Source organism: Vombatus ursinus, unplaced genomic scaffold (genome assembly GCF_900497805.2).
Source record: "Vombatus ursinus unplaced genomic scaffold, bare-nosed wombat genome assembly UNPS02015255.1, whole genome shotgun sequence".
Lineage (NCBI taxonomy): Eukaryota > Metazoa > Chordata > Mammalia > Diprotodontia > Vombatidae > Vombatus > Vombatus ursinus.
Genome location: NW_020955033.1, coordinates 1901780 through 1913913, shown reverse-complemented (window position 1 = coordinate 1913913; position 12134 = coordinate 1901780). Strand labels below are relative to the sequence as shown.

General features: G+C 37.1%; 1 protein-coding gene across 1 annotated transcript in view; it reads right to left on the bottom strand.

The window, feature by feature from the left end:
* LOC114031884 (kappa-type opioid receptor) overlaps positions 1 to 9142 on the bottom strand; it is a 29534-nt gene extending 20392 nt beyond the window's left edge. Inside the window, exons 1-2 of the mRNA XM_027847076.1 lie at positions 9122 to 9142; positions 8708 to 9029 (exon numbers count right to left, since the gene is read on the bottom strand). Coding sequence (XP_027702877.1) covers positions 8708 to 8964 — 257 coding nt within the window. The 5' untranslated portion in view covers positions 8965 to 9029; positions 9122 to 9142. The remainder of the gene's footprint in view (positions 1 to 8707; positions 9030 to 9121) is intronic.
* Positions 9143 to 12134: the final 2992 nt, after the last annotated feature.

Here is a 12134-nt window from a genome sequence, read left to right as displayed (position 1 = left end):
AGAGAGAGAGAGAGAGAGAGAGAGAGAGAGAGGGAGGGAGGGAGGGAGGGAGGGAGGAAGGGGGAGATGGAGAGACAGAGATTTAGGAATGGGCACCATAGTTGCTGCTAGCATAATATTCATGAATCTGTCTTCAATTCAACTACATTACAATTCATGGTTCTACTACATCCACAATTTGTTTTCGTAATACCCAAGATCCAGTTGAAAACTGAAAGTCGCAAACAACTTGATTTTTTTCATCTACAAAATGATGAACATCTGGATAGTTTTGAATGTACAAATATATTTTATGAAACTCTTCCATTTCATAAAAATGGTAGCATATTATGATACAATCACACTTATGCAAACACCATTATAATGTATCCTTACATTCAGGCAACCCATTTCTTTCTTCATAGTTTACCCCCAGTAAGAATTCTAAATTGAGTGCAAGGTTAACTAGATGATTATGAAGGTCTCTTCTAAACCTAATACTTGATTATTCTAAATCTGACTCAGGTGTTAGTTTCCTTTGGGGTCAATCATTTTTAAAAAATCATTTAGACTTCTGGATTTTTATAATAATTAAGTTATTTTTATTATTACTTCTACTGTATAAAATATTTGTTATGTCAAAGTGATTCCATATAATTTATCTGATTCTTTTCTCATCAAACACACACACACACAAACACACACAAAACAACCACCACTAGCCCCAACCAAAAACTGCTATCCTCTTGAGGAATAAGTCTCTATCACTGTGAAGTCAACTTTTGGTGATATATTCAAGTCTGTAGAATTACTTGTACCACTAATTTGGCTTATAAGCCAAATCACAGAAGTAACTAGATAAGGAACAGTAAGATAGCACTTGTAGCCAAGGAGATAACCTCCTAAGGCAAGATACTAAGTACATCCAAAAATCAAATCAGTAATGTAGGAAATGACAACCACAGAGTCTGCACTGGGTCTATTATTGCTCAAGAAAGCAAATAGAATGATTAATTGGAGGGAGACTATGGTTGGATATAAATTTCTATGGAAAACCAATCCTGATCCATGGAAAAAAGATGAAATGTTGGCATGCTTTACAAAGTATTTTTGAAGTAGAATTCATGACTTGATTGTCAAACTCCAGCTTGACAACCACTGAGCCTTCTGGCTCATCAACTTGCTAATTCAAACTTTTTTTTCAACTTCAGATGTGATTATGTATGTTAAAGGGAAGTACATTAAATTGGTTAACTAATCAATGTAGACAGCTGCAATGAAACCAAGCCTCCATTCAAAAACTTTGTGGTGTTTGTTTGTTTGTTTGTTTGTTTGTTTTTAAATGCTCTCTTAAAACACTCTTAAGGAAGAGAAAATGGCCCTTTTGTAACAGAACTTCTTCAGTGGGGGAATAGGAAGAAATAAGACAGTCAATTTAAACCTGATGATGTATCTGCCAAGGCTAAGGAAAGACTTTACTGTTTACTTATAAGATACGATTCATGAGAGGTTAGGAAGAACTACTTTAAAAACACTTTGGGAAAATGACAAAGGTGAAATATGAATCAATCAATCAGCCAACAAACTCTTACTATGTGTCAGGCATTGTGCTAAGAACAAAAAATGAAACAATTTTCTCAGATAAGGCTTTCATATTCAAGTTAGATAAACAACTAACAGACATCTATCTATACCTCCATCTATTTACATTTAGGTATGTATCTATATTTTTAGAGATGTAGATATAGATATAAAGACCAAAAGCCATTCCTCAACATATAAGGGGTCAAAAGATATGAATAAACAGTTATCAAGAGAATTTCAAACAATTTACTATGTGAAAGAAGGTTCAAAATCAACTAATAATAAGAAAAATGCATATCAAAATAATCTTCCATTTTCACTTCTCATTCTGCAATTTGGCCCAGAAGACAAAAGATGGAATAATCGATGGAGGAGGGGTTGTGGGAAGATAGGTTCACTAGTGTATTGTTGATGCTTTCTGGGAATTAGAACAAATGTTTGGGAAAATAATTTGCAATGAGTGAAATTAAATGACGGAAATATCCATACCCTTTGAACAGAGATTACACTACTGATACCCCAGAGATGTCATAGATATAAAGAAAGCCCCCACATACACCAAAACATTTATAACAACATTTTTCTGATAGCAAAGTATCAGAAACAAGGTAGATATCCATCAATTGGGGAATGGATACACAAATTGCAATACATGAATATGATGGAATATTACACTGCTGTAAGAAACTTGTAATGAGTTTAGAGTCTAATGAGAAAAAATGTAAACCTATAATATCTGTAGCACAAATATAAAATAAACATATTTATGCTACACATATTATATATTTACATTTAAATAATAATGGTTAAATAATAGAGAGTATTTTGGGAGAGTGACCACTAACTGTTGGAGGGATCAAGAAAGGCTTCTTTGAGAATGGAAGTAAAGGGTGAGTGCATTCCAGGCATGGGGGGATAGGCAATGAAAAGGCATGGAAAGGAGGAAGTGCTGGGGAGAAAGAATAAGCATTTATATAATACCTAAGATATGTCAAATAATATCAAGTAATCACTTATACAAATATTATCACATTTGATGCTCACAACAATCCTGGGAAGTAAGAGCTTACTATTATTCCCATTGTAGAGTGGAAGAAACTGAGGCAACTTAACTGAGGTTAAGTGACTTGCTTAGGATCACACAGCTAGGAAGTGTGAGACCAGATTTGAACTCAGCTCTTCCTGACTCTAAGCCCAGCTATCCACTGTGCCATCAATCTTATGGAGAAAGAAAATTGTATGTTGTGTATGATGAACAGAAAGAAAGTCAGTTTGGCCAGAGAGTGTGAAAGAAAGAATGACATCTGTTGATACTGAAAAGATAGATTGCGACCAAGTTGTATAGGGCTATAAAAGCTAAATATGAGATTATATTTTATACCAGAAACAATAGAAAGCCATGGAGTTGGTTGAGTAGAAGAGTCATATAGTCAGATTAACTCTTAAGGAAAATTACCTGGCAGCAGTGTATAGGGTGGACTAGAGCATTAAGGAGACAAAATATGAGGCTGTTGAGTTAATCTAGGCAAAAAGTAATGAGGGCCTTCATTAAGGTGGTTTGGGTAGAGAGAAGGGGTTGGATGCAAGAGATGTTGTGAAGATAAAAATGGCAAGATTATACAACTAATTGGATATGTGGAGTGAGGTAGGGTAAGGAGTCCAAGATGATTCTGAGATTACAAACTTGGGACCCTGGGAGGATGAGCAGAATTTATCTCAACAGAAATAAAGAAGTTTGGAAGGGAAAAGAAAAGTTTAAGGGCAAAGATAATGAATTCCATTTTAGACATGTTGAGTTTAAGATGTCTCTGTGATACATAGTTTGAAGTATCCAATAGGCAGTTGGTGATGGGACTTGAAGTTCAAGGGGTAGAATGGGGCTGGATATATAGATCTGGGAATCATCTGATTAGAGGTGAAAGTTAAACCCATGGGAGATGATGAAGTTATCAAGAAAGGGTATATAGAATGGGAAGAAAAGAGGGCCCATGAGAGAACTTTGGGGAAGACACAGTTAGAGAGACTTGATATGGATGATGAGCCAATAAAGGAGAACAATGATTAATGAGAAAGGCACTAGATTATACCTTTGAATTATTTTCATTAAAGCCTTCTCTAAATATACTAAACCCACTTTAGTAATGTTAAATTCAGCTATATAGGTAGGGGCAGCAAATTGCAATGGACCCCCAAAAAATAAAAAGCAGATTTGGGACCAGGACCTTGGATTTAATTCTGACTCTGCAGCAACCTGTGTGACACTGGGAAAGTCACTTCTCATCTCTAGGTCTTAAATTTCTCACTTACAAAATAATGAGATGGATTAGATAATTTATGAGGTCCTATTATACCTCTAAAGCTACAATCTTATGTGATAATCCTTATGGGTCAAGTCATGAACCCATGACCAAGGTATCACTATCATCTAGTAACAATATATGATAATTTCAGAAAAGAAGCACCCAAGAGGAAAAAAAAAAACATGATAGCATAGCCAATCAAGTGCTTAAAAATGCAAACTTAAGTTTTGAGGTTACAAAAAATCAAAACCAATTGATCTGGGTAATTAAGGCATGAAAGCATTTTTTTTATAATCTTCATTCATCAGGTTAATTTCTATCTTTTTAGTCTAATTACATGTTGCTGATCTCCTTACTTTCTACGGTCCCACCACACTGGTCTACTTGCTGTTCTGCGCAGATGCTACTCCATCTCCCATCTTTACAACTTTGTACAAGTCATCCTCAAAGTCTTGAATACTGTCCCTCGTAACCTCTACCTCCAGGAGTCCCTTGTGTCCTTCAAGATTCCTATCAAGTGGCACTGTTATGTTTACCTTTAGTAGGCAGCTGATAGGTACAATTAGCTCAATGCAAAGAGGTACCCATAAGCATAAAAGTAATAGAACACTAGTCTTATAAACCTGAGTTATACTGGCACCACAACTATACACATCATAAGTAGGAAGAGTGGGTATTCACAAAGAACACAATAGTGGAGAGCACACATATAAGAAACAAACAGAACCTAGGTAACTCACACTGCCAGCGCTTCATGGCTTCAGATCTCTCTCCCAGCTTGTAATACCCTCATGCTGCTCCTCTTGGGTGCAGTATCTCTTCTAAGAAGAAATGAACTGGACTGTTTGGGTCTATTACCCTTACAGCTCAGCCCCCAAAAACACGACTGGCTCTTATTAATGCACAAAGCCTACATTCCTCTGAGTCCTACTTCAACCTGCATTTTAGAAAGTGTTTCTGGCTTTTTAAAAAGCCAGCAGAGGGGCAACTAATCATTTGGCCAGTCAATGCCTAGTTTCTTTCTAATTCCATCGAGCTTAGATGATTAACTTTTTCCATACCTTGTAAAGGAGTCATGGTTGTCACTTTCTCGTTTCAGCCATCTTGCCTAAAGAACATCATGACTTATGAGCAAGTAATACATATAAAAACTTTTTGAACTTCATTTAAGATCTTAACACCTTTATTTTGTTATCTATCTTAGATTTTGTAATTTCATCAACTGTTCTGATGGGGGAAGTGAATTGATAAGGCATCTCTTGATCAAATCCTTCTCATCCTGCACTAAACTCTGCCCCTAGATAAACATTTGTTTTCCCTAGCAAATGAACTTGGTTGCTTTGGGGACATTTGTACATAGTTCCAATTCTAGATAGCCTTGCAGTAACTTGGTGATGCTCAAACATTGTCTTTTTCCAGTGCATTCCCCCAGTGCCTTGCACTAAAGAGTCTCAGCAAAGTGAATGTGGTACAGTTCTTAAACAATCCAAAAATTAATTGTCTTCCATGAAAGCCCTGGCCTGCCTCTGTCTCTTATATTTTATAATTCAGCAGCTGGACTGCAGACAAAGCAATTATTCTATTCATGTAAATATGCATAGATATGCAAGGTGGGAGAAATTTGACAAACATATGTATATACACACAAATATATGCGTGCATTAGATATGTATGTATACATATCTAGTTTGGGGGGATACATGCATATGTATATGTATATATAGCATATATGTATATATAGTATGTGTATATATACATATAGAGAGATAGAGATATACACAGATATATGATATATACATATAGATAGATAGATAGATAGATTACATATCATATGTAGCTCCAGGGTTTAGCACAGTGCCTGACACATAGTAGGCACTTAAAAGTGCTTGATTGATATGTCTGTGTATATACACACACAGTTATTATTCAGTTGTTTCAGTCATGTTCAGCTCTTCATGACCCTATTTGGGGTTTTCTTGGCAAAGATATTAAAGTGCTTTGCCATTTCCTTCTTCAGCTCATTTTACAGATGAAGAAACTGAGACAAATGGGGTTTAATGACTTGCCTAGAATCACACAGGCATCAAGGATCTGAGACTGGATTTGAACTCAGGACTTTCTGGCTCCAGCGCTAGTGCTCTATCCACTGTGCCACCTAGCTGCCTATATACACATAAACACACACCTTTTTATAAATACTTACATAAACATACATAAATACCTTAGTAAATAATCTTGTGTGTGTGTGTTTGTGCACGCAAGGATCACATGATATGAAACATATCAGCAGCAGAATTTGAATCCAGATTTTCCTGACTCTCAGACCAGGTTACTAGCAATTAAACCATATTGGCTCTCATATTTGGGGTGACCTATTATTTCCTAGACTAAAGTGAGACACTTTAGATAGTCAAGTTGCCGTGGAATTTTTAGTTTTAGGTTTGGGTTTTTTTTTTTTAGTTGGTTGGTTTTGGGGTTTTAGGGGGAATTGAGGGGAGTGGAAAGAATTTGAATCCTTCACAAAGAGAGATTACTTTTCTCTAGGAAAGCATTCCGCTATTTACCAAATTCAATGTCACTACTCCCATATATCAAACTGAATGATTGTTGCTATATATACATAAACATATACATATATGCACATGCATATACATATGTACACATATACATCCATGTGTGCATATATGTTTGTATATACATATATACAAACATGAAATGATGCATATATATGTGTATGTATATGTGTGTATATGAATATAATAGAGAGTATTCTAGTTCTTTTGTCTGAGAAGATGGAAAACTGACCTTATAACATCTATTATTTTAGCTTCCTTTCAACTTTTTAGTGTATTTTTTTCTAAGCTAAATATTCCTCGTAATTTAACCTTTGCACAAAGGTTAAACCCTTGATTGTCCATCACTCAGATCCATTTTTAGCTTTTCCACATACTCTTAAGCTATAAACCTCAACTTTTACCACCATTTCAAGAATATATTCAAAGAACAAATTCTTTCTCTATTTATTATTGGATTTAATCCCCAAGGATCTTAAGAAAAAATCTTTTGCCAAGAATCTCACTTAGCTAATCTTGATTTGAGGTTAAATATATCTGTAACTAGTATATTTTAATTTGTGATTGCCTTGGATTTTATATTTATATTTATATTTTCATATTTACCGTTCAATTTTTAAGTGACTCACGAACAATTTTTGCATACTACTTTTTGCTTGCTTCTGACATTTAGAATTCTCAAATGACAGGCATTCTGGAATACCTCCACTAAGGTTATTTTTTTCATATCTCCTAAGGATTCTTTCATACCTTTCAGTCAAGATTGAAGAAGGCACTCACCCTAGAACCACTCTACACAAAGGTTAGGGAAGCTTGTTCCAAACTAAAGATTTCAATATATCACTTAGTAAATACTATAATAATGTAGTCTCATAATAAACATGTTCATATTTTCTGAAGTAGAAATACATATGCTTTACTATTAATAACTTTATTTGTATACACTTAAAAATGTTAAAACATCCTATACCAAAATTATAGAAGTAATTTCATTTAAAATCACAAATTTCATTCCTATCTCCCTTCTGTCACATAGTTTTTTTCATGGAGATTAAGAGTAAAATTAAAAAAGACTGAGATACATTTTGTTCTTATAGTAGGTTCCCTGTTGTTTTAGCCCTTTCCATTATACTAAGTGAACTCCTGCAACATGAAATAAATTACAAGAAACAAGTATACTGAGGTGGTTGAACAAATCCCAGTAGTAAGTGAAGTCAGTTTTAAAAGATGCACTTGGAAGATTAACTGACAGATTGTGCTTTTTGAAAATGTAATCACATATATATTTGGAAAAATATAACCTAATATCTGGAAGCAAAAATAAAATTCACCGATCAAGTGGCTTTCTTACTGTGATTTCTGTTTTTAAGGAACAGGATAAATCAATACCCTATGTTTAAATCCAGTTAATGATTAAAAGAGAAATCAGTGCATTGCCATTTCCTCTTCTTCTTTATATAGGATAAGTCACATCTTTATAATTTATTTTGCCATGTATTTGGTCTCAGAGATATATGTCTAACTTATCAAGATTCCATATCAGGACACAAGTGAAGTTTTTTGAATGTGGGCAAAGCTTTGTTAAATTATCTCAGCAGTCAGGATGCCAACATACTCATGTCACCCAGGGACATTTCTAAACATAGAATGATATTCATCAAAATACAGCCAAAAAAATGATCTTCATCTGAAGACATCAAAGCAGTATTGTAAAATGTCACCAATCCATAATTCCCTCCCTCAAAATATATAATTAGGAAAGTCAAACGGCTTACTAACTGAAACTGCTAATATTGCAACAGAATAATCTTGTGTTCCCCCTGGAATTTATAGAGTGGAATCTAAGTTATTAGAAAGGCTTATGTGGATATCAGACTTTAATAGAATATTGGATTTTAACTCCACAATCGACAACAATAATTTGATGACTCATAGAAAACCTTTAATTTTGTGAGTGTGTTTGCCAGAGGATTTTGAAAATTTATGTTCATGAAACCTTTCCAAAAGGTAAAAAAAAAAAAAAAAAAAAAAAAAAAAAAAAAGCCCCACATGTGTAGCACCTAGCAGGGACTGACGGCGTCCTCCTCAAGGGGCAGAATCTTGTATTGTTCTTTCTCTGACCACATTAAGAGTTTTCTTTCTCCTGGGGGCGCTCCAGATCTCCTAGCCTGAGTGGACCATTCACCCGTTTCCCGGTTTTCTGTTTTCCCTAAAAAGTAGACAGGGCGTCCATTTAGTTCCTTCCCACCTGTTTCCTCTCATTCTCCTTACCTGATGATAACAAACATGACCAATGAGTTGCCCACCAAGCCCACCACAAACACCACGGAGTAGACCGCTGTGATGATGATGGGAATGGCAGGGGAGATGCGCGTATGGTTCAGCTGCTGATCTTCATAGCTGTCACTCTCGTTGCTATCCTGGTCTGCCCATCCTGGAAACCAGTTGCTGCTATTGGGCAGCAGGCAGGAGCCTGGCGGGCAGGTCGGACCCAGGTCCCCGCGGAAGATCTGCACCGGGGACTCCATTGAGGGACAGACTGGAGCAGAACGAAGGGGACAAGGAGGCCGGAAGCCAGGAGAAGCTACGAAGCCTGAGGGAGGGAGAAGAGAAAGAGTGTTGTGTAGGTGCTGGGGGAAATGCGAGGCAAACTTTTTCCTTGCGCAAATCTCAAGTTTCACGAACCATAAAGGAACACAGCACCATAGATTTGGAGCTGGAAACGACTTTAGAGATCTAGTCCAAACCCTTTATTTCTCAGATGCACAAACGAGGCAATTGAAACCCGGAGAGGAAAAATGATTGCTCAAGAGCACCCAAGTGTTTTAAGTGGCAGTGCCAAGATGAAAACTCTGACTCCAAATCCACAGCTCTCTTATACGCACCGCAGGGCTACCTTGAAGGGAAAGAATCTTTTTATGCTGAGCCAGGTCCACACGCTCCACCCCACCCCCAGGATGAAACATCAGCTCGTCATCCCCCCGAAAGTGTCTAGACAGAGCTTTAAGATCCAAATGAGGAAGGTGAGAGTACAGATCTAGTACGAAAACCTTTGCAAACACACACACACACACACACACACACACACACACACACACACACACACTCGAGTTGCTTTCTCTTTATCATTGGTAGGCTGTGGGTGAAATAGGTGGTATGCTATGAAGCCGCGGGGGAGTGTACCCTTCCTCCCGCGGTAGGTTACAAGCGCGCCCTGACCCTGAATTCTTCCCACACCAGAGTAACCCCTGGAAGAGGGCCGGGGAAGGATGAACTCAGAATCTCCAAGGACAATGAAGTGTGAAAAGACCCGGTAGCCCCACGAAGCTCACCTCTGTCCCGTTGCAGGACTGCCCCTGTACAGTGCCTCTTCAAAGTCCGGGCGAGCTCCTTTAGGTTCCCCAGGAACTAGCTGGCCGGACAGTCTTAGCTCTGCATATACTGGTACATCTGCGCCACGAGGTGAACCGTGAGTGGAGCAAAGCAATGGGGTTTTGTTGTTACTGTTGTCGTGAGTTAGCGGCTGCAGCTACAGCTGCAGCAACCTCTGCCGACTCTCCCTTTTCCCCCCTGTAGTTCTCCTGGCTCTGACTCCTGTTGACGCCGCCAGTTCTCTGCCAGCCTCTCCAGCCAGCAGCGCTCTGGACTAATGGGCACACACTCTATTTTAGCTCCGTCTCCGCTGCAGCTCGCAGGCTGTCAGGCTCACATGACTTCTAACTCAACTCCAAGGCAGAGACACTGAAAAGCAAGGTAGACAAGACCCTGCTGCAAACTGCACATATTTTTACACGCTTGGCAAAGTTCCTGCCCCCATCGCCAAGTCTTCAAGACAAAGCTAGTTAGAGTCCCTGCTGAGGATGTTGGTACAGCAACATAATGTGTTCTCTGCCTGTGAAACACTGACCTTACTGGCTCAATCCAGGCGTCACCCCCAAAGTACACACTTCTTTGAAAGGTGAATGTGCTTCAACATGGCTTTCCTGTTTTGTTATCATAACCCAGAATCTAGGGATTGCTGTGTCTGTTTCCTTTAATTTGGAAATGACTAGCAGATAGATTCTTTCAGTATTTATAAAAGTAAGGAGGTTACCACTGGGCGACAAACGTTGGAAGGTACTGTGTATGGCATATCTTGAACTGCATAGAGAAAGAGCCATGAATGTGCACTGAGAGGCTCTGGGTTCAAAGTTTAACTTTTCTGTTTACTACCTAGTGACACTGCACAAGGCACTTAACCTGTCCAGGCCTCATTGGGTTCATCTGTAAAATGAATGACCTTTGAGGTCCCTTCCAGCTCTACATCTGTGATCTTGTAACTGCATAGGGACTACCTGTCAGAAATAATTTCTTTGAGTCAGAAGAAAAGTTAGAACTGATTTACATCTTCCTAAAAAGGGGTGGATGGAAAAGATTCAGTTATAATGAGAACAGATCACAAAATCTGATTTAAGACTTAAATATTCTATTTGTTTATTCAATTCCTTTCAATTCCCTCATCTTGACTCTAACAATAACTTTGTTCACTACTCTCCTCATACACCCATCCTTTCCATCACTGTACTGTGACACCTTACTGAGTCTTCTAGATGTGCAAATAATAGTGAAGAGAAACTGTTTGTTTTAGTTAGATATACAAATACATGTACTGTACATGTATATATACAGATATAGAGCATCTATACATCCATATATATTGCTGATGAGTATAAATTTATGGAGAGATATAGGGTATCTCAAAGTGCATGAAGAGTTTTGGGACAACCTGTATATAAATATTAATATGTCTATATGCACACACATACATATATATACAAATATGCATATACATACATATGCATATGCATATATACATACAAATATACAAACATTTATCCTGTCTATACTTTTTGCCAGATGAGTGATTAGAATACAATGAAACCTTAAGTGGGAGGAGCATTTAAAAAGCCTTCAGGTGGATCTTGTTGCTAAGGGAAACTAGAGTGTCTCTCTGTACACACTCAGACTAGATGCTTCTGTGGAGCCTGGCTCTCAAACATATAAGATTTAATCACAGGATTGAATAAAGTTTATAAAGACAAATAACCTTTCAAAATGTTATGTACTGCATAGGGATTTAGATCATGTATATATATATATATGTACACATATTTATATATAGGGATTTAGATCATATATATACATATTTATGTGTATATATATATATTGAGTGTGCATGTGTATGTGTATATATGTACATATAAATACACAGTCATATTCACACACACCTATATGCACTCACACAACCACATGCCTGTATATATGTATACTATCAATATTTTTTCACCCTAGGTGACATGCTAACATAAAGCTAATTCTAGACTGTCTTGATTAAATGGTATCGTAGAGAAAAGAACACTAGTGAGGAATCCAGCTGAGTTCAAAAACTGATTCTGCTACTACTGTCTGACCTTGGTAATCTTGCCCTTTGGTTCCTTACTTTCTTCACTCTTAAATTGAAGGAATCAGACTAGGTGGTGTTTAAGTTTCCTTCCAGCTCTAAGCCAATAAAAAAGGACTTTGAAAAAAGCCAAAAGCATGATGCAAATATAAGATAGCCTTCACTTAATTATTTAATAAAGATTTATTAAGCATCCATCATTGGGAGAAATATACATATATATATATATATACATATATATATGTCACATTCCATGTC